At 36.6% G+C, this 21,158-nt stretch overlaps 1 protein-coding gene across 5 annotated transcripts in view; it reads left to right on the top strand.

Annotated features, from left to right (window-relative positions):
* Positions 1 to 21,158, top strand: part of LOC127964686 (histone deacetylase 4) — a 202,155-nt gene that overhangs the window by 150,267 nt on the left and 30,730 nt on the right. For all 5 annotated transcript variants that reach the window (XM_052564965.1, XM_052564967.1, XM_052564964.1 and 2 more), the window contains 5 exons: positions 4,924 to 5,031; positions 7,741 to 7,796; positions 10,558 to 10,645; positions 12,694 to 12,813; positions 15,058 to 15,155. In XM_052564965.1, the coding sequence (XP_052420925.1) occupies positions 4,924 to 5,031; positions 7,741 to 7,796; positions 10,558 to 10,645; positions 12,694 to 12,813; positions 15,058 to 15,155 (470 nt within the window). The remainder of the gene's footprint in view (positions 1 to 4,923; positions 5,032 to 7,740; positions 7,797 to 10,557; positions 10,646 to 12,693; positions 12,814 to 15,057; positions 15,156 to 21,158) is intronic.

The raw sequence follows: 21,158 nt of genomic DNA, 5'->3' as shown, positions 1-21,158 counted from the left end.
TCTCCCTCCCCCGAACTCCAGCAGCAACAACAACTGTTGCTCTCCTTTCTGCCGGGCGGGTAATTGTGTCCAGATGTTTTCTATAAACAAGCTGTGTGTGCTGTGTGTGTATTATCTGATGATGACGATGATGATGAATGAATAGATAGACTTGTTCTTCAGTGCTGAGTGGACAGTGTCAGCCACACTCTTTCACAGATCTGGAACAGACAGGAAGTACTCATCCTCACTTCTCTCATTCTGCTCATGCCCCCCCGTCTGGGGTAGGTGAATGATTCAGACAGACCGTGAATGGTTTCCTGTTATGAATGGAGAGGTGGTTCAGTCATTCATGTGAAACAATATGGGGTAATCTCGCTTTTGTGTTGCCATCAATACAGTATATCTGTATGTGAAAGGGAATTTATTTATTTTTTCTGTGGCCTTTTGAAAATATTGCACAAAGTCGTGACTATTTGGGATAATGTAATCATAACATTAACATTGCATTTATGCCTTAACGTTCATGCATTTTGCAGATGTGACTTATATTGCATTAAAAATATGCATTTTATCTGATTTGAAACTATGATCCTGTCGAAGCGTGCGCCATTCTCCGTTGTTTGACCTAAAATAAGACTATATTAAGTTTAACCATCCAAATAAGGAAGTGTTAAAGTGACCCTTTTATGGATTTTTGAAAATGACCTTTCATGCAGTGTGTAACACAGCTCTAAGTGAATAAAAACATCCTGCAAAGTTTTACATCTGAAAGTGCACCGTGTATAAAGTTACTGTCATTGAAAGGAGTCGCTTTGAATGATGTCAATATGAAACATTAGCATATTGCCCGCCCACTTGTTGGTCTTTTTGGTTGAATGAAATGCAGATTCATTCTTTGACACTAGGTGGCACTTTTGGAGTGGTAAAAATAGCGGTTACACAGTTCACAAACACTGCTTTATCAGGCATTAAAGACATGATGAAATCAAAATGAGATTAATCACGATAGATTAGTGTCACGCATAGGAGGGGTTTGAGAAAAATTAATCGTTGAGCAAAACGTTTGGGAGTTGTTGAGCGAGTAAGATAAAAATAAATGCATATTTATAAGACAATGAAAGTGTTTTTTGACCTTGCATGCATGTCGACCTGTTTTGCTGGGGACTCCCAAAACCAAAATATGAACCTTTCGTTACCTTACCAGACGTTGAACTAGTTTCATATTTATTTGGTTGTTACAAGTTCCTGAAGCAAAATATAACTGAAGAGGAAGCGCATATTGGCTGAAAAAACTTGATTTAATAGGACCACCTTATTTATTTGCTCATTTATTACATATATTTATGTAACACACTCTCCCTTTCTCTCTTCCTCTCTTTATAATTTATAAAGCTGTTTTGACATTTCTATTAATTAAATAATTGTTAAAAAATACGCTTTTTCGCAAAAATACTAGGCACCGTTTAACAGTTTTTAACACTGATAATAAAAAAAAATGTTTCTTGAGCAGCAAATCAACATATTAAAATGATTTCTGAAGGATCATGTGACTCTGAAGACTGGAGTAAAGTTTTACATCACAGGAATGAATTACATATTCATATATTTCAATATAAAACAGTTATTTTAGATTGTAATAACATTTCACAATATTGTTATTTTTACTGTCGTTTTAATCAAACGAATAGAGCAAATCCTTAGTAAGCATTAGAGAAGCACCACTTTTGAATGGTTGCATATGTATATAAAACAATATTAATGTTTTTGAGAACAATGTTTACTTGAACGTATTGTTCAGGTGAACTGGGAGCCAAAAAACCCCACCATTCACAGTTTATGACAGCTTTCAAAACAAGTTTCATACAATTATCTGTCTGACAATTAATAGCCAGACAAATTCTATAATTGTGATGGATATGTTTATATACTTCCAGACGCAGTGAGGTGTGTGTGTGTGTGTGTGTGTGTGTGTGTGACCTCAGGCAGGGCTGTGGAGGGGGACTGATAAATGGCAGGCGGTTCTGTCTGGCTGAAGTCTCAGTCTTTGAGCTGAATGGTGAGAAACAGAAGGGCTCTGGACTCTTTTATGGAAATGGAACAAAATTGTTGTCTTCCTGCATCTCTCCAGCGAAAATTAGCCTGTCAGGGTGAAGATAAACTGTGCTTGCCTGAGACCTGCGCCCCCAAACCTCAGCTCTACAACATCACTCTATTACTTTCTACCGCTTTTACACCATGGGCCACGTCGGGGTGGGCTTTGGGGGCTTAAGACCTAATGTTTTGATGTCTTTTGCCAAGTTTTTTTTTCGTTTGTTCTTTTTTATTATTATTATATATACTGTTACATATGTGCCAGGGTTAGTGTAGTTTACTAAAACTAAAACCTAAAAAAAGTTTTCATTACTTGTAATAAAATAAATGTTAACTGAAATAGAATTAAAAAATAAACTTATTTTATTTCCGCTAGTATTTTAAGGCATCCTAGTTTCAGTCCAGATTAAATGTCTAAATTTCACATCTTTTAGCTCTCTCTCTCTCTCTCTCTCTCTCTCTCTGTTTCTCTCTCTCTCTTTTATTTCAGCACTAAATTGCTCTCTTTCATTAGCTCACTCTTTCTCATTTCCCTATAGATTTTCTCTTTCCCTGTTCCCCGATTTATATTTTTTTCTGTTTTAATGCACAACAGGCTCGTAATTCGTGACAAAGTCATTCTTGGCGGAGCTTGAAAAGACCAGAGGTTTTTTACGTTTCTCTTGAGCGCTCATGCCATTGAAAAGCTGAATTCGTAAATGGATGGAGGATATGTATTCTTAGAGGGAGACCCAGGGTTCGGAGCGCCTCAGCGGTTCTCCAGATTTCTCACTTCCCTCTCGCCGTCTTTCTTGTTGCCAGCTTGTTGTTTCGTTAAGAGCTTATTTCGGCCGCTTCCCCTCCACATGCTGTTGCAGAGATGCAGACCGTCCTAATATTCCTTCCTCTAAGTTGTTTGGAGCACTTTAACAGAAATGAGTCCAGTGTTTGTATGTGGTTTATTGGAAAACCGTACTGTAAGTAGAGCGTGATTTTGTGGACGAGAAAGACGTTTTATTGGCAGTCGGTTGATGGATATTGGGTGTACAAGAGAAGACTATTCAAATATAGTATATGGTTATATATTTATCAAATCAAATATTTTAATAATAATATAAAATATATATACATCATTGCAAATGTTGGATTTTTTTTCCTGTTTAACTTATTTCCCCATAAAAATAAATAAATAATAGCCTTTTTAAAAACTATTAATAATTTGAATCTTTATTTAATTTTTTTACTGCATTATTATATTTTAATTTGGGGAAATAATATATAATTACTACTTTAAGAAAAACAGTCATTTGTAATATTAAAAATAATAGTAATAAAAGGAAATAGATTTTTCTGTTTTCTTAACATGCACATTGGATTACAGGCCAAAAAGTTTTATGTTAAACAGCATTATTTATTTTTCAAATATTAAAAAATGTAAATTGTTGAAAACATTGTATTTCTATGTATTAATTATTATATTATTATAAAATTATCATTTTAATTACTTAAAATAGTATTTTTTATAATTGTAATTATGTTTTTCTAACAAAATATATATTTTTTATGATATTCTGGTCTTGATATATTCCATCTTGAATTTAATTCTATGTAATGCACACTTTTTTTTTTGTCCCTATCCTCAAATATGAGCAATAGCAATTAATTAACAATTAATTACAAAATATATAACACAATTAATTATAAATATATAACACAATTAAAATGGCACTTCATGTCAGACTTGCACTTTGAGCACCTGTTGATCTATAAAGCCGGTAGTTTACGCCTCATGAATTATTCCCTCTTTTACCCATGACCCCATTTAAGTGCTGAAGTATTAGTGTGTGTGTGTGTGTGTGTGTGTGTGTGTGTTCATTTGTGCAGTAATTGCAGGCTGTAGGGCAGACGTGTGTGAGCATAATCAGTAATGCCTGATGAATGGCTGTTTTCTGTCTCTAAGCATTCTGGGAATGCCCCCCTTTCCAAGCCAGGTGTTTCCCGCCACTATTTGCCTGCTCGTGTCCTTTGGGTTGTGCATTAGGTGTCAAAAGAGCCGCTGGCTTCTTTGTGAGCATGTTGTTGGTTTGTGTGTCGTTTTCCCTTCCTGGTTGCTCTGTAATCAAGCTCCTATGTGAGAAGGAGAAGGGCACAAAAAGCCTGTTTGGGAACGGTTGGGTGCGGAGTCCTCATGTACTGTACTGTGCGCGTCTGTTTGCCGTCCGCTTGAGTAAATGTCTCACTTCTGTCATTGGTGAAAAAGAGACTTTCCCCTGTCCTCATAAGCATGGGTTCATGAGGACACACTTCCTAAGAAACCACTAAATGTTGTTTAGGGTTCACTAACTAGAAATTGTCAGTGCAATTATTTTTAAGTACACTACAACAGGACTAGCTACAATATGACTTTTCAGAGAATCATGACTTTTCATGAAATGTTAAATCTATTAATAACATATGCACAACACTATTTACTCTTGTGTTTTTTATTAATTTCTAAAAAAAATTTTATAATTTCTAATATTTTGTATATAATAATAACATTCAATAGTATATTCTTTATTATTATTATTATTTTAGAATTATTTAATGTTTGTAAAAATGTGTTTATATTTATGTTTAATTTTTTATATATATTTCTTAATTTTTTTAACCTATTTTATTTTGTTATTATTATTATTTTATTTATGCTTATATATTTTAAGTAGAACCAATACAATAATGTACTGGGAAAAAGATACCCAAGATATAAATCATGTCAGCTAGCTCAATTAGCTTGACTTAATAGCTACCATGATAAAAACAGTTATTGTTGTTGTTAGCATTTCCAGTATTAACTCGACCCTAAATTGACGTGTGTCTGTGTGTTAACAGGTTGACAGTGACACTATCTGGAATGAAGTTCACTCGTCCAGTGCTGCTCGTCTGGCTGTGGGATCTGTGGTGGATCTGGTGTTTAAGGTGGCTTCGGGAGAGCTGAGGGTAAGACTGACACTCTCTCACACTCTCAGTGGTCACACATGTGGATTAATGGGGTCATCGGATGCCCATTTTCAACAGTTTGATATGATTCTTTAAAGTCTTAATGTAAAGTCTATAGCATACTTTGGTTAACATTTCTGAGTAATAGTGTAAAACAACGCTTTGTACAGGGTTAAAAACAGCTCTGTTTACAGCAAGCTGTTATGTTCATTTAAATGCAAATTAGCTCTGCTGAGACCGCCCCCTCTTCCGGGCTGCTTCCCGAGGGACTAAACTAACCGCATTCATTGTGAAACCTGCTAGATCAGGGTGCATTCCCTTCAAAAACAAACATAATCCGCTGCGTCTTCAGAGATGTTGGGAGTAAATGACGACTGCTGTGTTCATTATTACTGTACATCCAACAACAAAACACCTCAGTCGCTATGGAGCCATACTTGTCTACAACTGCTCCGGCGGTGAAACAATGCTGGACTGATGACAGTCACTCAGGGCGGGGCCAAGGTAAAACACCAGTGTCAATCAACAATCGTGGGAGGGGCCTGGTCTGTGTGACATCACAGAATAGCTTGACATGAGAAAGGAGTAATGATTTTAGGAGATTATAAAAAAATCCCTGGGTGGATATTTATCATTATAGGGTGGTTGTGTACACAAACTGCCAGCATACATTTATGTTCGAACATGTATAAGTGAATTTTGCATTCAATGACTGCTTTAATAATCATCCAATCAGAATTTAGACTGAATTATGAAGTTCACATATGTGATTTCTATAAAAGCTTATTTCTGTCACAGAGTAATAATACAAAAATGTAATTGAGACTTATCTCATAATTTTTTTTTTTCTTGTAAGGATGCAAATTCAGAATTGAGCAATAAACATGCATTTCTGTGGAGAAAATAGGGCTATGCAATTAATCAAATGTTTTTTCAATGCGAATCTCGTCAGTAAAGCCAGTCCTGTGATTAATAGTAAATCATCATCACCTGCTTTCAGATTGAGCAGCATTCACTACACAGATCCATAGTTCACTGACAATCATGCAGTATCACGTTCATAATAGCAGATTAATCACATTCTATTTCGATTCGATTATGGCTAGCTTTTTTCTGAAGTGAAAAAAGTGGAAAATAAAGTGACGTGACGTACAGCCAAGTATGGTGACCCATACTCAGAATTCGTTCTTTGCAATTAACCCATCCAAAGTGCCCACAGCTTTACTGACAAGATGCGCATTGAAAAAACATTTGATTAATTGCACAGCCCTAGATTAAAAAAAAAAAATTTATGGCATGTAAAATACTGTATTTCCAAAAAAAAAAAAATCAAGAATTAAAAAAAAAAAAAAAACAGAATTGCAAGATTTAAACTCAACATTCCAAAGAAAAAGTCAAATTACTGCTATGTAATTTATGAGAAGAAAAGTAAAAAATATGAGATGTAAAAATGGCAAGATATAAACATATTTTTATTCCATGGCAGGAATGAGCTTCCATAGATTTCCCCTCCAATTGTTTGAATTGTAATGAGGTGAACTGTAGCCTCCCCAGTGTGTGTGTCTGGGGTCAGGTGACCTGGGGCATCCTCAGGGCTCACAGGAAGTGACCCAAAAGACAATCTACTCACATAATGCAAACATTCCATAGCGTAACCTAACCCCGAGTGAGCTGCCGCCCACCTCAATAACATAACACTAACATAACCCTTGCTTCAGCATCAAGCTTGCCCAGAAAAACACAATACACCTACATCACCAGCTGCAGTCCAGACACACTTTATTCTCTGTTTCACACTCTATCTCTGGATATAATAATATCCTCTGGAGTAAGGAAGGATAATAATATCATGAAGCTGCAGGCGCCTCAGTGTGAACTGTGAGGGAACACAGCATCACGCGTTAGCAGACTTAAAGTCCTCATGCTAGCAGTAGCTGTGGGACGCATGTGGCAACGTGGTTGCATCCACCTGGAAATGCTGTTTTTGCAAGTAAACCCACACTCATCAGTGTACTGCTGTGTCCAAAACAAGCTCAATGCAACAAATTGTGTTCTCATTAAAAATGAAAAAGAAATTTAGCATGAAATGAAAATCACAGCTAATTGGGAAAAAATAAAGATGAATTTACAGTGAAAATATCCAGAGTCCAAAAAACAAACTTCTTACAAAAAAAGTAAAAAAGTAATTATAAAGCAACAATAACAATTCGTTATCCAAGGAGTAATAAATTAGCTTAATAAATAAAGTGTAATATTAATAATAATAATTAATGATAATTTATATTTTTAAGACTTTATTTTAAAGATATTATTAAAATGTTTATTATCACATTGTTATTTAAAAAAATATATATATTAGAAATATCATTATTACTTTTATCTTAATTAATTACTTATTTAAAAAATAAAATAAAATGCACAGTCTTTTATCTGCTCCCATAAAACTTAAGTATATTACAATATTTTGACCCAAACAAGGTCTTTGTGATATTACATGATCTTAATATCATTACGTTTTCATTAGAGTTTACCGTGTGTGTGTTTTTAACTAATTAACAGATGTTGTTTTGTTTTCTATTTGACCAAGCACCTGGTCTAGTTATGTTGGGATGTGTGCACATTACTTTTAATTGAAAATCATTCATTTAAGATACTGAGTTAAGGTGATTGTTGTGACTTAAACAGTTGTGTGTGTGTGTGTGTTCACAGAATGGCTTTGCTGTGGTACGACCTCCAGGACATCACGCTGAGGAGAGCACTCCCATGTACGTCCTCACTGTCTCTCTGTGATCTCCAAAGAAACTACACAGCTGATATCAGCATCACTGTAAACACACACAGCATCAGAAGTCAGTTTGTTACATATTATCCTCTCACATAAATGAATTCCAGCAGTGCAGTGGACCGCCTGGGCTTCCAGATCTCAGTCTGGCTTCAGTACAGTCATCCAAATTACCAGGGAGGTGAATACAGCACAGTAGGCCAACGTTATCTCCACACTGACTCACGCCAGTTTTATTTGGAAGGACTAGCGTGTGTTAGAAACTGCATGTTTTGTGAGTAAAGTAGAGCTTGGAGTGTCTTTTCTGTATCCAACAGTGAAAGGGATTCCTATACTGTAGCTCGACTTTAGAAAAAAAAAATAACGTTGAAGCTATTTTTACTCAGACAATTGCTTGAAAATTTCACAAATAATTACAAAGAAATTATAAGTATTACTGGCATAAACTATTACTGAAATAGTATTATGTATAAGTGTAACAACAAATCAACTATATATATAGAGAGAGAGTGAAATGCAAACCAGATTCCAGAAAAAGTTGGGACACTGTACAAATTGTGAGTAAAAAAGGAATGGAAAAATTTACAAATCTCATAAATTTATATTTTATTCACAATAGAATATAGATAACATATCAAATGTGGAAAGTGAGACATTTTGAAATGTCATGCCCAATATCGGTTCATTTTGGATTTGATGAGAGCTACACATTCCAAAAAAGTTGGAACAGGTAGCAATAAGAGGCCGGAAAAGTTAAATGTACATATAAGGAACAGCTCGAGGACCAATCTGCAACTTTATTAGATCAGTTGGCAACATGATTGGGTTTAAAAAGAGCCTCTCAGAGTGGCAGTGTCTCTCAGAAGTCAAGATGGGCCGAGGATCACCAATTCCCCCAATGCTGCAGCAAAAAATAGTGGAGTAATATCAGAAAGGAGTTTCTCAGAGAAAAATTGCAAGTTATCATCATGTACAGTGCATAATATCATCCAAAGATTCAGAGAATCTGGAACAATCTCTGTGCATAAGGGTCAAGGCCGGAAAACCATACTGGATGCCCGTGATCTTCAGGCCCTTAGTATGTATGTATCCTGTATGTGACGCCACTGCATCACATACAGGAATGCTACTGTAATGGAAATCACAACATCAGCTCAGGAATACTTCCAGAAAACATTGTCAGTGAACACAATCCACCGTTGCCAGATAAAACTCTATAGGTAAAAAAAAGAGTCCATATCTAAACATGATCCAGAAGAGCAGGCGTTTTCTCTGGGCCAAGGATCATTTAAAATGGACTGTGGCAAAGTGGAAAAAATGTTCTGTGATCAGACAAGTAAAAAGTTCTGTTTGAAAAACTGGGACGCTATGTCATCCGGACTAAAGAGGACAAAGACAACCCAAGTTGTTTTAAGCGCTCAGTTCAGAAGCCTGCATCTCTGATGGTTTGGGGTTGCATGAGTGTGTGTGTCATGGGCAGATAACACATCCGGAAAATCACCATCGATGCTGAAAGGTATATCCAAGTTCTAGAACAACATATGCTCCCATCCAGATGTCATCTCTTTCAGGGAAGACCTTGCATTTTCCAACATGACAATGCCAGACCTCATACTGCATCAATTACAACATCACGGCTGCGCAGAAGAAGGATCCTGGTACTGAAATGGCCAGCCTGCAGTACAGATCTTTCACCCATAGAAAACATTTGGTGCATAATAAAAAGGAAGATGCAACAAAGAAGACCTAAGACAGTTGAGCAACTAGAAGCAAGAATGGGACAACATTCCTATTCCTAAACTTGTCTCCTCAGTCCCCAGACATTTGCAGACTGTTATAAAAAGAAGAGGGGATGCCACACAGTGCTAAACATGGCCTTGTCTCAACTTTTTTGAGATGTGTTGATGCCATGAAATTTAAAATCAACTTTATTTTCACTTAAAATTATGCATTTTCTCAGTTTAAACATTTGATATGTCATTTATGTTGTGTTCTGAATAAAATATTGAAATTTGAAACTTCCACATCATTGCATTCTGTTTTCTATTCACAATTTGTACAGTGTCCCAACTTTTTTGGAATTGGGTTTGTAGGTAGGTAGGTCAGTCGGTCGAAGAAACTGATTTCATAATTGATTTTGTAAGAGTTTGAGACCGTTTCTCTATTTGGAGCTTTTTCTGTTGATCTGGAAGCATTTTCTCGCCCACTTGTTTGAGCTGTTTTGGAACATGGTGTCCTCAATGCTCAGCTCTTCAAGTTCAATGTAATTTTATTTATCTTAAAGCTTGATGGTTTATCCAAATAAATGTCAGGTATTGTTAACGAAGGACTAAATTCCCTTTAATTGCTGAGCTTTGCCGCTCTGAAAGGCTGGAGCGTCACAGCCGCTTCTTGCATCCTTATTCCCAGTGCGTCTCCCTCATTATGGAAAGGTTAAAGTAAACGAGTGTTCCTCAGTCTCTATGGTGAAAGGTTAAATAAAAGGATTGTTCCGTGGATGGCGTGTTTGGGGAGCAGACTGAGGTTTGGTGCCAGGCCTTATTCTTCCGCTGTGATGTCAAGCCAGGACACAGTGGGTGAATCGTGTCATTAGTGAAATGAGACAATCCATCAGGCCAGGAGGTCCACTTCACAAACACACACGATCAGGCCCTCCACCACAGATCACACACCAGCTGACTGCCCCGCTTCTGTGTTCTTTCTCACAAGCTGTTTTCTGCTTTTGTTTCTGATGCAAATAACAGGGGATTTTGCTATTTCAACTCGGTCGCCATTGCAGCCAAACTCCTGCAGCAGAGACTCAACGTCAGTAAGATTCTCATTGTGGACTGGGTAAGTTCACACTTAATCAGATCGTATTTTCTCTATTAATAAATGTCCCCTTTCCTACCAAATAATCTCATTTCAAACTGATTCCCATACAGTGACAGTGGTGCATAATATAACGATGGACAAAATTGCAAACATAATTTTCAGTAAAATATATTTATTTTAATATTTTCACAATTTAATTTATATTATATAAAAATATATTTAATGTTTATAACATTTTTCTTAAATATATACATGCATGGATGTGTATTTATGAATGCATAATAAATCTACACACATACTATGTAAACAAAATCTTATTTTGGATGTGATTAATCGCGATAAATCGTTTGACAGCACTAATATATATATATATATATATGAAATATCATTATATATCTTTAAACCGTTAGGCTCCCTTAGAAGCCTGTCCGAAATCAAGAGGTGCCTTTGTGCAAAAACCCTGCCTGCAGAGTAAGGCAGCAAGTCAGCTGACTAGGCTTTTGGACGCAGCCATTATTGATAACTAATTAATTATTGAAACTGAAACATGTTTCATTTATAATATAACTTAAGACATAAAATATTAAAGGTTTTTTTTTTTTTTTTTTTTTTCGTGAATGTAGTATTGGATATAATTGGTAGTATTGGTAGTATAAAGGATGTACAAAATGCATAAAAAATTATAATAAAATAGTCATATTAGAATATGGTTGTATTGGCACTGGTTATATTAGCATTATAAATATTTAGGGCCCTATAATACAACCGGCGCAAAGCGACGCAAGGCGCAGCACAAGTGTATATGCTAGTTTCAGTCCGGCGCCGTTCGCATTTTCCCATCCAGCGCCACGTCATTTAATTAGCAAAGGCATTTGCACCTATTTGTGCGCCCATGGGTGTGCTGGTCTACAAAAGAGGTGTGTTCTTGCGAAATGCTGGCGCAATGCTATTTTATGGAGCTGAAAAAAATAGACTGCGCCATAGACCAACTCAAACCTGGTCTACAGTCTGGTGCAATGTTTTTTCTTTGTTATTTAAAGAGACTACATGCTGCTTATTAAACACAGGGACACACAGCAGCACACAAACAAAAAGGATTGCAATGCATAAGAATTTTTTGTATGCTAATTAAATAAATATATATATATATATATATATATATATATATATATATATATATATATATATATATAAATGCCTATATGAAAAAATAGATAGTCATCTCATGTATCAGAATTAGGCTGTCTATTTGCTCGCACACTATCAGCTTCGTTTCATCTCGGAGACACGTTCTGTCTTGTCCCTCATGGCACGAGCGCAACTGGCTCTTAAAGGGAATGGAAGATGAGACTATTGCATGTTACACCCAAAAAAACACCCATTACTCATTAAGAGAATAGGGACAACCCGTTTAGACCATGCGCCTGGGTGCGCCAACCGTTTTTTCGTCGTTAAAATAGCAAAAGTGGATTTGGACAGTGCCCTGAGTACACCTGCGCCGTGCGCTTTACATTTTACTTAATGTATTACTTTTTAAAGTGCATTTATTTTTACTAACTTACTACTATTTCTGTAAACTAAATATTAAAATAAAAAATTAAGCAATAAAACAGTTTTCTGGCATGTTGGAGGTTGTCCGTCTGATCCTGGGCCAGCGGTAGTCTGAAGTGTGTCCACATGCGCAGGAAGACGCGTGGTGTCAGGGCAGGGCTCTGCTGGGGTCATTAGGGTTTTTGGATGCCTTGTAAATGGCTTTAATTTCCTCCTGTCTGTCACACGGCTCTTCTGACAGACCTGCCGTATGCGGGGAAGCCGACCGTGACGTGTAGTGGCAGACATGAAAAGAAATGAACAAAAGAATACAGCTCTCTTAAAAGGCCCTCCTGCATCTCGGATGACTCGAAATAGATTTTTACACGCTTTTCATTCCGATGCGAGTGACGAGATGTCTTTTTACAGCGTCTGACTTTTACATTGTTTAACCAGATATTATTGTTTTGTTCCGTTTTGACTAGATTAACGAACAAACAGATGACATATGAATGGTATGTACTGTTGTGTTTCAGGATGTTCACCATGGAAATGGGACTCAACAGGCCTTCTACAGTGACCCTAATGTCCTGTATGTGTCTCTCCATCGCTACGATGATGGGAACTTCTTCCCTGGCAGTGGAGCACCTGATGAGGTGGGTTTCATTAACATTTTGACAGGATTTGATGTTCACTATTATTCAAAAGTTTAGGGGCAGTAGGGTTTTTGAAAGAAGATTCTAATATTACCAAGACATTTGCATTTCTTTGATTAAAAATAATCAAAACTTTTTTTTCTTTTTTTTTTCAAAAAGAAAAAATGTAAATATAAACAGTGTAATTTATTTCTGTGATATAAAGCTGAATTATTTGCAGCATTAATCCAGTTTTCAGTACCACATGATCCTCCAGAAATCATTCTATTATGCTAAATTGATGCTCAGAAACATTACTTATTATTATTATATTTATTTTTACATTTTTCCAGGATTCATAGATGAATGCAAAGAAAATATTTGTTAATAATGTGCTGGGGAAGTTTTTACTCTCACTTTCGATCAATTTAATGATGAATAAAAGTATTTCAAAGAACGAAATCTCAGTGATCCCCAATTTTTGAATGGTACTCTGTATCACACCCAATTTCTTTTGTTTATAATTGTTTTCAGTAAGAGGAACCTAAATGTATACCAAACAGCCATTGTTGCCATGTAGATTATAAATGCAAGAAATACAACAGTATTTACATATGCATGTAAAACCAGTATTTTGGCACAAAAGTTTGAGACTACTTTGAAAATCTGTATTCCAAGATCAGATTTAAACCTGAAAATAAACACAGCTTTGGGGTTTTGAGAAATGTAAAACTAAGAAAAATTGGAAAACCTAAAGACAAAATGCGCTATTTGTGCTATTTCACATCAACCTGACATGAGCAGATCAAAACAGAACATAGCAGTTCTTCTTTTCCCTCTTTATTTGACTCCAGTTTCTCTCAGTTATAATTAATGCTCATTATCATTAATCTGGTAAGTCAGCTCCTGCCTCTGCACTAATGAGGGGATTGAAATTTTATTGACTCCGTTGTAGCCCTAAATTATGGTATTAGTCAAAGTCCGTTTGGCTTTCAAGTAAAACCTCATTACAGTTTCACTCTGGTCATAATTGTGGGGATTTGTCCTTTATTGGCTCTGTGATATCAACCTTAATTTAGTGGTTTCTCTGGGGAAATTGAATGTGCATGATTCATAATACCTGCTCATCTGCTCCAGTAAGAGTTTACTAAACCGTACATATACAGGGGCGTAAAAAGGTTTTTTCCTCCTTCCTGTTTTTTTTTTTATTTTTATTTTTTATTTTTTTATTTATAGCATATTTGTCACACCTAAAAGATTCAGATCATCAGACTAATTTTAATATTGCACATAGTTAATGCAAGTAAATACAAAATGCAGTGTTTAAATGATGATTTCATTTATTAAGGGTAAAAAGCTGTCCAAACTTACCTGGCCCTACGTGAACAATTAATTGCCATGTCTTGTTAAATCATGCAAGAACTGTGATTAACCAGATTATTTTAGAAAGTGGAGTTAAATTTCACTAGCCACACACAGGCCTGATTACTGCCAGACCTGTTGAATCAAGAAATCACTTAAATAGAATCTGTCTGACGAAGTGAAGCCATTTCTAAGGCTATGGGACGCCAGCGGACCACGGTCAGAGCCATTATCCACAAATGAAGAAAACTTGGAACAATGGTGAACCTTCCCAGGAGTGGACGGCATACCAAAATGACTCCAAGAGTGCAACGACGACTCATCCAGGAGGTCATAGAAGAACCCAGAACAACTTCCAAAGAACTGCAGACCTCACTTGCCTCAATTAATGTCAGTGTTCATGATTCAACATTAAGAAAGAGACTGGGCAAAAACAGCATCCATGGGAGAGATCCAAGGCAACAAACAAAACAAAACAAAATAGGTTTTGGAGAGGCCGAGTCAAAGTCCGGACATAAATCCGATTGAGATTCTGTGGCATGACCTTAAACAGTCCATTCATGCTCTAAACCCCTCCAATAAACAATCCTGCAAAGAAAGACTCATGTGAAAGATTCATTTCCAGTTATCGCAAACACTTGATTGCAGTTGTTGCTGCAAAGGGTGGCACGACCAGTTATTAGATTTAGGGGGCAGTTACTTTTTCAGGTAGGGCCAGGTAGCTTTGGACAGCTTTTTTTCTCTTAATAAATGAAATCATCATTTAAAAACTGCATTTTGCTCATTTTACTTGCATTATCTTCATGTAATATTAAAATTTGTTTGATGACCTGGATCTTTTAAGTGTGACAAATTACAAAAAAAATAAGCTACACTGTAATTGAACTGTACTTGTGTCTGTAGGTGGGCATCGGGCCAGGCATGGGCTTTAACGTGAACATGGCCTTCACCGGGGGTCTGGAGCCACCCATGGGAGATGCAGACTATCTGGCAGCTTTCAGGTAACACCGTCACCCATATATACATTTTACACCAAAATGACAGATGGTCTATATAGCCTTCACATACAGTAGCATATTAGGGTCTTTGTTTACATATATAATGCAGCTCAGCATCTATTTGCCATCGTGAGCTGACAGTATTTGCCATCATGAGTTTTTGTACTAGAAATCAAGTCAAAAGAGTTCAAACTCTTTAATACCTAGAAGTAATTTTTGCTGTGTAGTTTTTATCCCATTATATCCTGTTATCAGCCCTCAGATACTGATGTTAGTTGTTTCTGGTTTGAGACCAGCATGGTTTAGAGGCTGATTCTGAATCAGTGTTTCAGACCCAGAATTGCATTTTATTTGAAAATCTGCAGAATGGATCCAAGTTAAGCAGTGACAAAAGTGATGAAAGAATCAGTAGACCCTTAAACTGACCAATCAGTAAATACTCTTAACTAACACGGCGTGATATGTGCCTTACAGTGTTTGTTATGTATTTCTCTAAGTGTATAGTTATTTACACCCTTAGCCTATTGATATTACCAGCAGCTGCAGTCAGGGATTTTTATGTGGGCACATGTGGCAGAGAGTGGCCTGTTAAGGGCTGAATTTATCGCAAGGCCAATGTGATTTTATTGAATGGGCAACCCCAGTGACCTCACAGCCAGCAGAAGTACTGTATTTCACCAAAGTGTGTGACTCAAAAAAGGATTTGATGATTGAGAATGCAGGAAAATCCATAACTGACTCTTGAAAGCTGCAGGGAAAACACTCCAGTTTGTTGAGTTGGATCAATGAACTTCGTCTTTTTCAGCCTGACATAAATCGATAGGAAGGACATTTAAAAAACTATTTAAAAGAGAAGCAAAGTCTCTGTTCCAAAACCTGGTGAGCCTTAATAGGATAGTTCACCCAAAAATGAAGATTCTTTCATCATTTACTCACCCTCATGTCATTTTAAACCTGTATGAGCAGCTTTCTTATGTTGAACACACAAAAAATAAATAAAGATAAGATATTTTGAAGATTGCTGGCTTGATTACCAGCAATTGTCAAAATATAATCTTCTATGCTCAATGTAAGAAAGCAACTCATACAGGTTTGGAATGACATGAGGGTGAGTAAATGATGACAGAAATTTCATTTTTGGGTGAATTAACCCTTTAATAGGCTACTGCTTCTAAAGTGGAACCTCATAACCGACCGATTTGAAACGATCATGAAACGGTTTTGGTGTTCATTGAATTTTATTCATTTTTGCTTATTTTGCTGATTCATTAAAAGATTGTGTTCTTAATCAGAATTTTGAATCATCAATTGTCAAATTAAGGTTTGTTAGCTAAATATACACACACACACACAGTGGGTACAATGAGTATTGAACACATTTTTCTCAGTAAATATATTTCACAAGGTGCTGTTGACATGAATTTTTCACCAGATGTAGGTAACATACATAATCAAAACAAAACAAATATTTTTAGAAGATATGTTACATGTAATAAAAGTGATGACACAGGGAAAAGTACTGAAAACATGAAAAAAGCGATGTGCAAAAAGGCATGGGAAGCCAATCAGTTATTAGAAAGCAATCCTGGCCTTTGACAGTGTAAATTAATATTAGCTGATTCAGTCCCAACACCTAGCAGGATGATGAAGATGAAACGAGGATGGACATTTCAGCCAAGGAACTCTCAGCTGGTCTCAGAGAAAAGAAAGTAAAGCTGCTAGAATGGCCAAGCCAGTCACCTGACTAAAGAACTAAAGAAGAGGCCCAAGGAACCTTCAATATTTAAAGACTGATTGTGTGGAAGAATGGGCCAAAATCACAACTGGGCATTGCATGCATACCAACAAATGCTTTTGTATGAAGTCATTCCATTTCGTTACACATAACTTAATTTCTAAACTTTTTTTTGTTTTCTTTTCTTTCTATGAATGGATTACTTGGGTTCTTACTGACATCTGGTGAACATTTCAAATCAACAGCACCTTTAGAAATATATTTACAGAGAACAATAGTGACATGTTCAATATTTTTCCCCCCTTTATATATATATAGCTGAGAGTTTTATAAAATGTTTTTAAATAAATATTTAATTTTTATTAACTATAAAATATTGATGTATTTTATCTTCATCTTTATATATATATATATATATATATATATATATATATATATATATATATATATATATATATATATATATATATATATATATATATAATTTAATTAAGTTATATTTATATTTTATTACTATATATTTTATTACTCGAAACAAAAAACATTATTTAGTATTGCCTGCCGGCTTGGATCGTGTTTTCACTAAGCTTGTCACAGTGCATTATAGTATTATCTCATCCGTACAGAATGCACATGATGCTGCCTTAAAATGTGGTCAAAAGAAGGTATTTTTTTAATTGTTGCTGCATACGTTTTTGCTTTTGTGCCAGTTTCATGATCTTTTAAAATGAAAACTACAGAGCCGAACCAGCTCACTGGTTTAATATTGCCTAGCCAACACCCATATGACAGCCAAACAGTATGAAAAGCCCCATTTTCACAGGGATTTTCATGAACTGTAGGCAGTTGTTAGAGAATTGGTTGGAGAATGGGGTCTTGTAACAATTTGTATAAGCACTGCTCATCCGTTGAACTGTCCCTTTTATCTGTAGCAGGGGCTGATGGGAGTCTTTGATGGCGAGCCAGTAAAGCTGAGCCCCATTAGCATTGGTGTTTGGGGCTATTAATAACCCCCTCCCTCACGGTGCGGGCGCACGGCCGATTCGAGACGCTCTTTGAAGAGGGGCCTCCGTGCCCAACGTCTTCAGGCTGTTACGGCAGGTAGATGGCTAAAATATGGCCTACTGCAGGGTGATGATAAGACAGGATAGTCCTCGCTCTTCCCTTTTTTTTTTTCAAAAACAGACCACCTCCTCCTCTTTGACCCAATCGGCCTGCTCTCAGTTTGTCCGACTGTTGTCGTAAATCTCTCCCCAACACGTCCTGGATAAATTCACTTCACCTCCTTTCAGCTGCCCTTCCTCACGCAGGGTCTAAGCGATGCCAGCTGAGTCCGACCCGTGATCTCATCTGCATCACCAGTATTAAGATGCTCCGGTTCAGCTATTGAGAATCAGTCAGTTGGAAAAGCTTTTAAGCTTTGTAGTTTGATGCACATCTTCCTTCGTAAAAGACTGCAGGGATGTGCATCGTTTTAAGTCGCTTTACGTTTCCGTATGACTCACAGACAAGTGTGTTGCCAGCCGCTGTACTCATACCCTGGCAAACACCTTTACTCTACCGGTCCATTCATACTGATTCATCCATGGCTACCAGGCGTCTGCACTTCTGTCCCACCCAGAATGCTCTCATCCCCCTGTAGACCGTCTGCTGTTTCAGGGTAAACAGATCATTTTATAATTGCCGTGACACATGTTGTCACTTACTTTTAGATTGCAAAGAGTAAAACCGCAATGCACATGATTTATATATAAAAAAAAAAACTGTGATATGATTTTAATTATTATTTGCAGTTATTTTAATTTTGAAAAACATGCATGTCATATATTTATTACGCAGCTGAGACAATTATCGTAATAGCAAAATAATTAGCAAAAACTAAAAGTATCTGACATTTGTAAGTAAATTAAAAGTTCAGTTGTTCAAAATATATTACATAAAAGCAGTTGTTAGTTATTATTTCAAATGTAAAAGATAATATATTTTACAACAGATCTTTACTGACTTAGTTTGATTTCATTTTTACAACTGGAACTTTTTAGGGGGGGGGGGGGGAGCTGCTAAATGACTAAAAGTAAGTTTTATTGAGAAGTTGCTTATTCAGACATGTATAATTATTATTGTAAAACTGAAAATAATCATTGTAAAGCAATCTATATTGCTGTTATTATTATAATAATTATTAATGTCAAGTGGAAATGCTGCTGCCGTTGTGGAATGATCCAAACCATCTTGGTGTCAGCGTTTGTCTTCTTCATGAGAGGAGCTGTGTAGCTCAGTATATATGTTTATTACTTTACTGTTTGAGTTACAGGGGCACTTGAACTATAATTTTAATTAAATTACATGCAAATCTGCTCCTGATTCATTCTGAGTCGAGGACACTCCATGTTAGTGACTCAGAGTTATCTGTGTGCTGTAGTGGTCCTGTGTGCCCCAGTGATCCACCCAGATGAGGGGATGTGCGCTCTCTCTCTCTCTCTCTCTCTCTCTTTCATGTTTTCTATCATCAGTTACTCTGCACAGACGTTTCTCAGTGTTTGATTTAATGATCCCTCGAGACTGAAGGGAGAATACAACACTTCATATATTTCTGTCTACTGCCTTCCTGCTCACTCCTTTCTTTCTTTCTTTCTTTCTTTCTTTCTTTCTTTCTTTCTTTCTTTCTTTCTTTCTTTCTTTCCTTCTTTTTTGTCTTCTTTTTTCTTCTTATCTTTCTGTTTTGTCTTATCTGTTTTTCATTTTTGTTTGTTCTTTCTTTCATTATTCAGTTTGTTTGTTTGTCCTGTCTGCTTTAGTCTGTTTATTTTGTGTTTGTTTGATCATTTGTTCTTTGTCTATTATTTGATTATTTATATTCTGTCTTTTGTTTGTATTTTTGTTTATTAATTATTTTTGTCTTTTGGTTGTTCTTTTTGTTCTTTGTTTTTGTCTGTCTTTTGTTTGATTGTTTATTCAGTATCTCTTTTTTTAATTGTTCTTTTGCATTTTTTTGTATTTTGGTTTATTTTTTAGTTCTATCTATAATTCTTTTGGTTATTTAAATTTTTTTGCTTTGTCCTTTCATTTTGTTTTTGCTCCTTCCATTTTTACTCTCTTTCTATCGTTAGTTCTTTTTGTGTGATTTGTTGTCTTTATTTTGTTTATTTGTTCCTTTGATATCTTTCTTTAATGTGCATGCTTGTTTGTTCTTTATTTGTTTGTCTTCATTTTGTTTGTTCCTTCTGTATCTTTCTTTCTGTCATGTTTTATTTCTTCCCACTTATCACTCCCCCCCCCCCCCTCTCTCTCTTTCCCTCCTTCTCTCCCTCCGCTCGCTGTCTTTCCTCCTCAGCGATGTTTTGTGGGCCTCTCGAGACAATGCATGCCTTACGGGCAGCACCTTCTTATTTAGACCCAGCCAGTGCCACGTTGCATTTGCAGGGGATCAACTCTAGGATGAAGAAAGGAGGGAGAAAAAAGATAAGAAATTGGCTCTAATGAAAACCAGAAGCCCAGGCACTCTCACCGTGAACTTGGAAACAGAAAGGAGAATTGAAGTTAATTCAAACCAGCTCTTTGCAATGCCAGATGACAAGGCTTTGAAGTGCCCCCCTCCCCACCGCCTTTACTCTCGCCGTTCTCGCTTTTTTTTTTTTTTTTTTTTTTTTCGTTGGACGGGGGAGCGATTGGAAAAGCCTTTGAGACTGATGGATAGCCATGTCTAGCGTTAACCCTTCGGTGGCCATTTTTTTTGGTTTTACAAGTGCAGGATCTTCTGCTACAAACCGCTCTTGGCGTGTTCCAGCTCTGGGATTTGGTGGAGCCGTTAGGTGGGATCAGTTTTCGAGAGCCTCGTGGTTCCAGTCCATGTAATTTGTCTCAGTCCATTGCAAGGAAAGTTGCACAGGCTAATACTAATTACCAGTCATAAATCCTTGCCTCATCTTGCACGTCATGGTTGAGTCTTCCTCATCTGTGGATCCGTTTTCTGGGTGCCCCCTGGCAAACATGACAGAAAGTTTCCCTGAATAAGTTTTTGGACAAGGATTCAGAGTTTGGGGTGGAGCAGATGAGCATCTAGAGAGATGGAGGTCGCCGTTTATCTTGTTCGTGCCATGAGAGGAAGACCTTTCCAGAGTGTTTGTGTGAGAGACGGAAAGAAAAAGCATTTACAACATTGTATATCCCAGACACGGGGTCCTGTGCTCTCATGCCAAGCTCCACTGTCTTCCCACCGACCTCACAGCGAGGCATCCACTGGGGAGAAGAGGAGGAGGAGGATGATGAAG

The sequence above is a fragment of the Carassius gibelio genome, chromosome B9 (assembly GCF_023724105.1).
Source record: "Carassius gibelio isolate Cgi1373 ecotype wild population from Czech Republic chromosome B9, carGib1.2-hapl.c, whole genome shotgun sequence".
Lineage (NCBI taxonomy): Eukaryota > Metazoa > Chordata > Actinopteri > Cypriniformes > Cyprinidae > Carassius > Carassius gibelio.
Note: the sequence above shows the minus strand (reverse complement) of the source record. Positions and strands in the feature narration are given on the sequence as shown.